This window comes from Chaetodon trifascialis, chromosome 21 (genome assembly GCF_039877785.1).
Source record: "Chaetodon trifascialis isolate fChaTrf1 chromosome 21, fChaTrf1.hap1, whole genome shotgun sequence".
In the NCBI taxonomy this organism is placed as follows: Eukaryota; Metazoa; Chordata; class Actinopteri; order Chaetodontiformes; family Chaetodontidae; genus Chaetodon; species Chaetodon trifascialis.
The window spans coordinates 517,501-527,500 of record NC_092076.1 but is presented as its reverse complement, the minus strand read 5'-3'; the positions used below and the strand labels follow the sequence as shown (position 1 = coordinate 527,500).

General features: G+C 51.3%; 1 protein-coding gene across 1 annotated transcript in view; it reads right to left on the bottom strand.

Moving 5' to 3' along the window:
• Positions 1–6,725, bottom strand: part of slc16a12b (solute carrier family 16 member 12b) — a 6,914-nt gene extending 189 nt beyond the window's left edge. The window contains exons 1-7 of the mRNA XM_070990165.1: positions 6,613–6,725; positions 3,449–3,552; positions 3,165–3,308; positions 2,755–3,048; positions 1,996–2,377; positions 1,415–1,674; positions 1–47 (exon numbers count right to left, since the gene is read on the bottom strand). The exon at positions 1–47 is cut by the window's left edge and continues 189 nt beyond it. Of these exons, the coding sequence (XP_070846266.1) occupies positions 1–47; positions 1,415–1,674; positions 1,996–2,377; positions 2,755–3,048; positions 3,165–3,308; positions 3,449–3,552; positions 6,613–6,725 (1,344 nt within the window). The remainder of the gene's footprint in view (positions 48–1,414; positions 1,675–1,995; positions 2,378–2,754; positions 3,049–3,164; positions 3,309–3,448; positions 3,553–6,612) is intronic.
• Between the last annotated feature and the right edge of the window lie 3,275 nt (positions 6,726–10,000).

Below are 10,000 nucleotides of genomic sequence, written 5' to 3'. Positions count from 1 at the left end.
GAGGAAGAAGGTGGCCGTGTAACTTCCTGTGACGTCGACCAGCCAACCTGCAGGGAGAGAAGAAGAGGTGATGGATCACTGATCGGAAACCAATCGCTCACAGCCAGCCACGGTCCGTCCTGCAGTCTGCCGACGAGCAGGCTGATCTGAGACCAGCCGGTGATGGAGCCAGTGACACCTGAGCAGTTCACAGACCTGCAGCATCCATCCATCCATCGATGGATGGATGGATGGATGGATGGATGGATGGATGGATGGATGGATGGATCGCACTGAAAAAGTCTTCGATCCAAAGCTCAGAGCAGCTTTTCAGTGACGGCAGATAAAAAGCATCCAGAAACCCTCAGAGCTGATTATTGACGACTGTTTTCCAGTCGCAGCGCCTCACCTCTGCGACCGATCGTGATCGATTTGCGCCCTGGTGAACATCCGGGGCTCGGACACTGAGATCGTGGGGGGTTATGAACACCTGGGTGTCCACGGCAACCACAAACTGGACAAACAACACGTGTCCTACACAGGACCATTAGCAGTAATATTTTGTGTACTGTGCATACCTGGGTACTGCATCGCTGTACTCGCTTGTAGATAATGTTTATATACTATTTATTTATTTTTCTGTTTTGTATTTTTTTTCCTTTCTGTGTCTTTTTATATACCTGCTGCTTCTAACAGCCACATTTCCTGAGTGGGGGATTAACAGAGTCTTATCTTATCTTATCTTATCTTAAAGCTCACAGAACTGAAGCATTTTTCAGGATATTCCTGTTTTTTTTGAAGACATCAGCTCTGCTCTTTGCTCTCTGACGGACCAATGAGCTGCCTGCGCTGTGACGTGGCAGCACTTACATAAGAGGGTCGACAGGAAGCTGTTATCATCTGCTGAGTCTGAGTGTTACGTCACGTTTCTCACCTTCAGGCGGGCGACACACCTGAGGCGGGACGCGAACTGACCTCAGACCAGCTGCTTCGCTTTTTACCTCTGAGAGAAACGCTGAGACCAGACGTTTGTGTCAGGAATCAACTGTCAAACTTCAGCAGCTGTGAAGTGGAACCAAGTACATTTACTGCAGTACTGCACTTAACTGCAGTTCTGAGGTACTCAAGTACAAGTACATACAAAACCAAAGGTTTGTAGTTTCTGATGCGTCAGTATTCATCAATCATTCTGTGATAAAAACACCACGAGACAACATACTGACCAGGACTTCACGAGTACTTACTTCTGAAACTAAGTATTTTGTACTTTAAATATATAGTAAATATATTGACAAAAAGGGAATATTGAAGGAAATATTGCCTCAGATGTCGGACAGTCCTTGAACACACCACACGTGCTGACACCACACGTGCTGACTCAGCGTTAAGCAGCAGTGATGTCAGAAGTGGGGACGGGCCTGTTTCAGTTCCTCACCTCCAATTGGCGGGCTGACGAGGTAGGGGATGGCGTGGAGGAAGTAGACCACGCCCAGCGCCGAGGACAGGTACTGCGTTCCCACCAGGTCTGACGTCACCACGGGGATCAGCGCCACGTAGGCGCCGTCGAAGTAACCGTAGAGGACGGCGAAGGGCACGAGGAGCGGGAAGGTCCTGAGCAACGGCACGAAGAGGCAGCAGAGCCCGTCCATCGCCACCGAGGAGACGTAACACGCCAGACGGAACGGCTTCAAACATCTGGGAGAGAAGAACAGAGGCTCATCCTCAGCCAATCACTGTGGAGGGCCGCGGGGGGCGGAGCCAAGCTGTGAGCTAATCTGAAAAATCCTTTAAAGCATGAATTTTAAAACAGCTGCTGATCACTTTTCTGTCGATGGAATAATCAATTACTGGATTGATCAGCTGATCAGTGAGCGACCTGCTCAGAGAATCACTCCAGGTGAGTCCTGAACCTGCAGGTCAGCTGAGACTCACTGACCGCCCAGGACGATCCGATCTGTCTTACTGATCAGGTATCGGCCGGATGAGACCGATCGACTCCCGCGCGCTCAGTCGTACCTCCTGTCCGTCAGCCAACCGAAGGTGATGTTGCCCATGATGTCGATGACCCCCAGGATGGACATGAGGAAGGCGGCGTGCTGGTGGCTGACTCCCACGCTCAGAGCGTAGGGCACCAGGTAGACGAAGGGGAGGCTGCAGCCGCCGGCCAGGAACAGGAAGGACAGGGCCAGGCCCAGGAAGCCCGGCAGCAGCAGGAAACGGTACTCCTGACTGGACAGGAAGCAGACGCTGAAGCACCGCCTCCTCTGCAGCTGAGGGGCAGGGTCTCCTGACAGCAGAGGCAGGGGCGAAGACAAAGACTTGCCTGATGACAAGAGGCTGTCCTCTGAGTCTCTGGACAGTTTTTGTGCGATCTCGGCGTCCTTTGACAAGAAGTTACCTGCATCAGGAGACAGAGGGGTGATGATGATGATGGTGATGAGGAGAAATTTCTGGTTTCATTTTTAAAAGTGGTAGCCCAGCTAGCACGTTGCTACCTGCTGGGACACTGCTGGTTATTAGGTGTCGATTAACTTTGTGCTAATAGCTGCTACAGTAAGTGTTTCCTGAGCTGGAGCTCGTCGCTGAATGTTAGCGGTGCTACGTTTACACCTGGTTTGTTCAGCCCTCATTGGCTGCTGCTCGATGTCATCAACAGAGTTGCTAAGTGGTAGCAGGTATGGGAACGTATGGAACGTATGGGAACGTATGGAGTTTTGAGCTGGTGCAACCAGCAGTAAAAGCACTCGTAGTATTCTGTGTAGTACAGCTCCTCACCAGGTTTCTCCTCCCCCACTGGCTCCTCCTCCTCTCCCTCCGCCCCCTCCTCCCGCAGCGTGATTGGTCGGAGCAGAGCCCCGCACACGCACAGGTTGGCCACGAAGGCGCTGAGGACGAGCAGCGCCCCCCTCCACGAGTACAGCTCGATGAGCAGCTGCACCGCCGGCGCCAACACGAAGGTGCCGATCCCGCTGCCCGACATGGCGATGCCGTACGCCAGCGCCTTCCGCCGGCGGAAGTAACAGCCGACCATGGCGATGGCCGGCGTGTAACAGAGAGCGAAGCCCAGACCTGGAGAGGGTTTAGGAACGAGAGGACGTTTGAGGACACCTTTTTAAGGATGAAGAAAACATTTTGTTTTTTCTGCATTGTAGATTAGCATGAGGACATTTGTTGTGTGTGTTGACCTGTCAGGACGCCCATGCTGAGGTAGAGGAGCTCCAGACTGGTGCTGAAGGAGCTGAGGAGGAGCCCAGAGGAGGACAGGAGCCCACCGAGCATCACAGCCACCCTGCAGGACCACCGGTTCCCAACCAGGCTGCCGAGAGGAGCTACACACACACACACACACACACACACACACACACACACACACACACACACACACACACACACACACACACACACACACACACAGGGTCAGTCCAGCAGCTGATTGGATGCTGACCTGCTCCATCGGTGCAGTACTGACCACACAGCATGGTGGTGCAGTCCATCAGGCTGTGGATCCAGGCTGTGGCAGAGTAGTCGGTTCCAAAATGAGCCTGAAACTCCACGAAGAAGATGGACACACACCTGCAGACACACACAGGAAGTGACATCACCGATCAATCGCTGATCAATCAGTCAAAAACCAGTCTGCTCTCATCCTGTTGGCTGTTTCACATCAACACCGAGTCAGTGTGTGGACAGTTTCAGCTGATCTCTGATCAGAGTGCACTTCTGGAGTTAAAGTAGCGACACTTGAACGCCTCGCGTGTCATCGCGGTTTAAACTGAACTATCGTCCATTTTCTCTGCAGTGCATTCTGGGAGAACAGCTCGTGTGTGAATGCTGACTGGTTGTGTAAACAGACTCAAACAGAAGAAGTGTGAGCGCAAACTGTGGACATGAAATGTGTGTCAGAGGTCAGTGTGTGTGCGTGTGTGTGTGAAGTCAACAAAGAGACATGAGGACGCTGCTGGTGTCTCCTCTGCTGCTCTGGATCGTGTTGCAGCAGCTTTTTATAAGTTTGAACGTGAAATTCTTCCTGAACTCTAAATAAGTGCAAACTGGTCTCAGACCAGTGACAGAGCTGCTCCAGTGAGACGGACAGCAGACGTTTATTTCCCTGAATCATTCTGTCTCTCGTCTGTCCACTGAACATGAAGCTACAGCCAACAGCTGCTTAGCTTAGCATATAGCCTGGAAGTGGGGAAACGCTAGCCTGGAGGACGTTACTGCTAGCGAGCGATAGCATCAGGATCCTCAGATCTTTACGTTGGACTGGTATGAAAAATAAAATCTGTAGATAAAGATTTTCATGGTTCCTCCTTCAGTTTACGCCTGCATGTCTGTTCAGATTCAGGTTTTTTATCCTTCACGCTCCGGTGTTCAGGTGCTCCTGGACGATGTTTCTGACAGCACCTGAGGAGCACCTGAACGCACCGCTGGCACACGTCTGCAGGAGCATGTCAGCGAACGTGTCGTCCTGAGTGTGACGTAAGACCGCTGTTTGTCCAGGTGTCACACGCTGAGACCTTCAGAGGGTCACTTAAAGTGTCACAGCTGGTTAGTCAACACGCATGCACGCACGCACACGCACGCACGCACGCACACACACGCACGCACACCCAGTGTGTTTGCTGCAGGATCGTTCCTGTTTGTGTGAAATGTCCCTTTAAAGACGGACAGGATACCAAACTGACAGGTCATGTCTCAGCCTATCAGAGCTCAGCCTGATGTTAAGTAACGCGGTGTTTCCTCATCAGGATGAACTGGAGGATCGACAGAAACACTGAAAACGGTTCAACTCTGAAGCAAAATCAGTTCATTTCTATGAAAAACATGGGTGCACCCCAGGGTTCAGTCCTGCTCCTGTTCTTTCCCCACAGGCCCTGAATGCCTCTCTGGTGAAGTACTCAGGTGCAGTGTTGGTCCACGAGCACCTGATGTGAAGCCAGACAGGTTTTCTTTGACCAGCGTGTGAACTCTGAGTGTCACATGAAGGACATGTTTGTCTCCACCCGTCCTGACTGTTGTAGTCCACTGTTTACCACCTGCAGCTGCTGTCTGCACTGTGTACTGCACTGTGTACTGCACTGTGTACTGCGCTGTGTACTGCGCTGTGTACTGCACTGTGTACTGCACTGTGTACTGCGCTGTGTACTGCACTGTGTACTGCACTGTGTACTGTGCGTACTGCAGTGTGTACAGTGTACAGCAGTGTGTACAGTGTGTACTGCAGTGTCTACTGCAGTGTGCACAGCAGTGTGTGTGTAGTGTGTGTACTTTCTATTCTTTTCTTATTTTGTCATTTCCTGTGTGAACTCTTTTCCTCTTCGGTGATTGGACAGTACAGAAGCTTGAAACTCTTGAAGTTTATTTACTTATCAGAGTGTACTTGATCATTGACTTACTTTTAATACTTATGTACTTTTACTGCAATGCTTGCTTTGTACACGTCTGCCTTTGTGAAGGAAGCAAAGGACCTTTAAGTGTGTTGTTGACCGTCAGCTGTAATACAAGCTGTGTGTATGTGTGTGTGTGTGTTTACTGTATGTGTGTGTGCTGTGTGTGTGCGTGTGTGCACTGTATGTATGTGTGCTGCATGTGCATGTATGTGTGTGTGTGTGTGTGTGTGTGTGTGTGTGTGTGTGTGTGTGTGTGTGTGTGTGTGTGTGTGTTTACTGTATATGTGTGTGCTGTGTGTGTGCGTGTGTGTGTGTGTGTGTACTGTATGTGTGTGTGCTGTATGTGTGTGTGCGCGCGGTGTTGACAGAAACAGACGCTCGCTCTCGTCTTCAGGCTTCATGGAAACGACGACGCTGAGTTGAACTATTCATAGACGCTGAGCTGCAGGTGAGCGAGGCTGCAGCCGACGTGGACGAACGTCCTCCAGATCTGATGCCTGACTGAAGAACAACATCCTGTTTGTGCAAACGTGGGTCTGTTTAAACCTGTCTGACCTGGTTTGACGCACACACACACACACACACACACACACACACACACACACACGCACACACGCGCACACACACACACACGCACACACACACACGCACACACACACACACACACACACACACACACACGCACACACACACACGCACACTGGGGCTGCAGCTAACAATCATTTTCTTTATTCGTTAATGATCCGTTTATTATTGACAAAACGTCAACAAACAGCCAAAAATGTCTCTGAATGTTTCTCAGAATCTGAAGTTGATCCAGTTCACTGAAGATCAGGAAATCCATCAAATATTCACGTTAGCCAGATGCTAACTTCACCACGCTAACATGCTGATGTCATACGCTGTCATAGCTTAGCATGTTAGCATGCTAGCACTGGGTGATGAGCAGTAAACAGGGTCCAGCTGAGGCTGAGTGTCTTCAGTCCTGCAGGTATTTGTCAAAAACCAAATGATTGGACATGTTGACCTGCTGGTGGCGCCAGAGGACAATCAGAGGATCAATAAAGTTCCAGTTCATCCTGAGGGGACGCGAACGTCTGACCCACGTTTATCACGACCCATCAATACGACTGAGGAAACATCTGGATTTACACAACAACACAAACATCACAAACTGTGTGTGTGCGTGTGTGTGCGCGCGCGTGTGTGTGTGTGTGTGTGTGTGTGTGTGCGCGTGTGTTACCTGGTCACGGCTCGTGTGCAGACCGTCACCATGAAGCAGCAGCCGACGATCACCCAGCCCCATCCTCCGTCCAGAGGCGACGCCACGCCAGCACGCTGCTTCCCATCAACCATTGCTGCAGACTCCCTGAGCTGGTCCTGGTCCTGGTCCTGGTCCTGGTCCTGAGGGGGTCTGGTCCCAGAAAATAAACCAGTGAATGAGTTTGTCTCGCTGAGTGATCGATCTGTCCTCGTCTGCTGCGGGAAAGACCTGAAGGTTTGTCAGACTTAGGTTTCAAACAGCTTGAAGGTGGAGGTGATCTGAGACACCCAGGTCAGGTCAGGAGTCACTCCTCCTCCGCTGAAGTAGGCGACAGGCCGGGTGGAGCTGAGGACGAGAGGGACGAGAAGGACGAGAAGGACGAGAAGACGTAGGAAAAGCTGAATGAAAGCTTGGGATGAATAAATTAGATGGAGTCCAACAGGATTCAGGAAAAGTCAAGAAGACAGAATAAAAGTGGACTCCAGAGTAAAGACATGTTGTCTTTGTGTCCTCCGGCTTCAGGTCAAACCCAGCAGAGTCAGGACAGTCCAGCCGGACTCGCTCTGTCTCTGTCTCTGCCTGTGTCTCTGGAGCCTCAGTTAAAAAGCCTCTTCAGTCAATAAGTCACCAGCTGACCCTCAATCATTAACCGACCTCTCGGTCTCTGCGCTCTGGAGGTGATGAGATATCAGCCGAGCGCGCCCGGATCCACGGGAGCGTTAGATTTTGAGACCCCTTCAGCCTCCTTCAGCCCAAACAAAGCGCTCCTCGTGTGCAGCATCAACAACATGTGCAGCCCTGACGGGGAGCGCTTCGTTCACTGGACCTGACACCTCCCCCGAGCCGGGGCAGGGCAGGGCCTGTCAGGTGTCAGGTGTCAGAGAAGAAGCGTCCAGACGGCCTAACAGGACAGGATTTATGTCCCGCTCGTGATGTTGGACTCCAGGACAGTTTAACCTCTGCAAACTGGGACTGCTGGTCCCAAAGTGAACAACATGTGAAAGGTCGGACGTGTTTGATTAAGAGAAGTTTGTGATGAACAAAGTGCCAAAACCACCAGAATGAGAGCCGAACTGTGGGTCTAGTCCCTGATCAGACCGGCAGGTTCCAGAGTCCACACGGAGCGACGCTGCGGAGCGTCTCCGTCTCCGTCTCCAGTCCATCAGGTGGTGTGGAGGGTGGAGCCAAACCAGGACCAGGAGCAAACGGGGGCAAGGAAAACTGGAAACTGGACAGCTGATCATGAACACGTCTCATTATTTTCCAGAGAAATCAAACTGGAAGTTTTCCTGGAAACGACTTTTACTGATTTCCAGCATGAACGTTCACCGAGCGACAGCTTCCTGCAGACTCGGCCGAAGAAGATCCAGCTAAGAAATAAAGACTCGCTTCTGATGAACTTCAGCATTTTGGGCCTGAATGCGTCTAATCTTTGACGGTTTGAGACGTTCTGGGTGACAGACGTGGATCCTCTCAGGTGTTCTCATGAGAACAGTCACGTGTCAGAGCAGAGAGGACCAGCTGCTGCAGCCACGAAGGTAGAAGACAGTGAAGACAGTCAGTCCTCAGCTGGACAATGAGGAGCTGCACGGACGTGTGGAGCTCTGGCGCCCCCTGCTGGACGCCTCCAGCTTTGACCTTTTCATGTTGTTATTGTGGCTTCATGAGGACGTGAATCCCTCAGACTTCACGTCCTCTCAGTCTCACGTTGTCACATCAGACTGTTTCACTCTCACCAAAAACGTAACGTAAAACATGACGTCCTGATTTTACCGGTCAGAGAAGAGCACACCTGAACGCACCTGAACACACCTGAAAACATCTGAACACATCCGCCCGCCGCTCCTCACGAAGTTCATCTTCTAATTTCACACCGTGCATGTCTCATGTCTCATGTCTCGTGTCTCATGTCTCGTGTCTCATGTCTCGAGTTTTCCTCCACGTGGAAGTTTTGATGTGATGAAGACTTTTGTTTCAGAGATGAAGCTGTTTGTTTTCGGTCTTAATGTACGCTTCATAGGCGCGCTGCAGTCTGGCTCTGGCTCTGGTTCTGGTTCTAGGTCTAGGTCTGGGTCTGGCTCCGGGTCTGGTTCTAGGTCTGGGTCTGGGTCTGGGTCTGGCTCCGGGTCTGGGTGTGGCTCTAGGCCCGTATAATCTGCAGTTTGCTCACCGCGCTGTCTGTCGGCCTTGAACCCGTCTCTGATGGTCTCTCCCGTCTCTCCGCCGCCGAAGTCTCGCGGTGTCGGCGGAAGCTCCTCGCGGCTCTCCTCTCTGTCACGTATTGATCCTTGATCGATCGGTGGATCAGTCGTTGGCAGCTTTCTTTTGTGAAGCTCAGAGAGCCGCGAGGCGGGGCACACGTGGAGCCCTCTCCTCCTCCTCCTCTTCCTCCTCTGGTCTGGTGCTGATTTCCTCCTTCAGCTGAGCCGGAATCAAACACAGATGGTGTTCTGCACAGTTGGAATGTGATGAAGTACATTTACTGCAGTAACTAAGTACAGATTTGAGGTAGTTGGACTTCAGGTGAGTCCTCAGGTGCTGTGGTTGTCTCTGAGCCCCCGCAGACCTGCAGCTCTGCTCTGATCTGTGACTGCTGCACTCCATCCTTCAGCACCTGGAGGCCTCGAACACCTGTGCAGGTGAGCTGAGCTGTCAGACACAGGTGGTCTTTAGACTCATGGATGGTGCCTCCGTGGTGGACTGAGGGTCTCCTCTGGAGTCAGTGGTGGACTTTGACAGCAGCTTCCACTAGTCCAACATGTGGACAGATGTCCTCCTCCACCTCAAATGTGGTCGCTCAGATCACCTGCACTGAGGACGGAGACAGATGGACAAAGTGGTGCGTCCAGAGTCAGTGAATGTGATTGGCCTCCCTGTGAAGACACCTCTCACCTGAATGACGACCTGTTGAAGGTCCCTCCATCTCACAGAAGACGAAGAAGACGCAAAGACACATGAAGACTTCATAAAATCTGATGTTTTGTGACAAATTAAACTCCAACAGTTTATTCAAGTCCAGCTGAGACGATAAGTCCATTAATCAGTGAGTGTATGGACAGAAAATGATTGATCATCTGTTGTTTTAATGGTTTATTGATCTCTGAGCTGCTTTTCCTCTCAGTGATCTGAATGTCTTTCTAATAATGTGGAGGAGACACAATGATCTACAGAGACAAGAGGACAGCATACACAGGGGACACAATGATCTACAGAGACAAGAGACAAGAGGACAGCAGACACAGGGGACACAATGATCTACAGAGACAAGAGACAAGAGGACAGCAGACACAGGGGACACAATGATCTACAGAGACAAGAAGACAGCAGACACAGGGGACACAATGATCTACAGAGACAAGAGGACAGC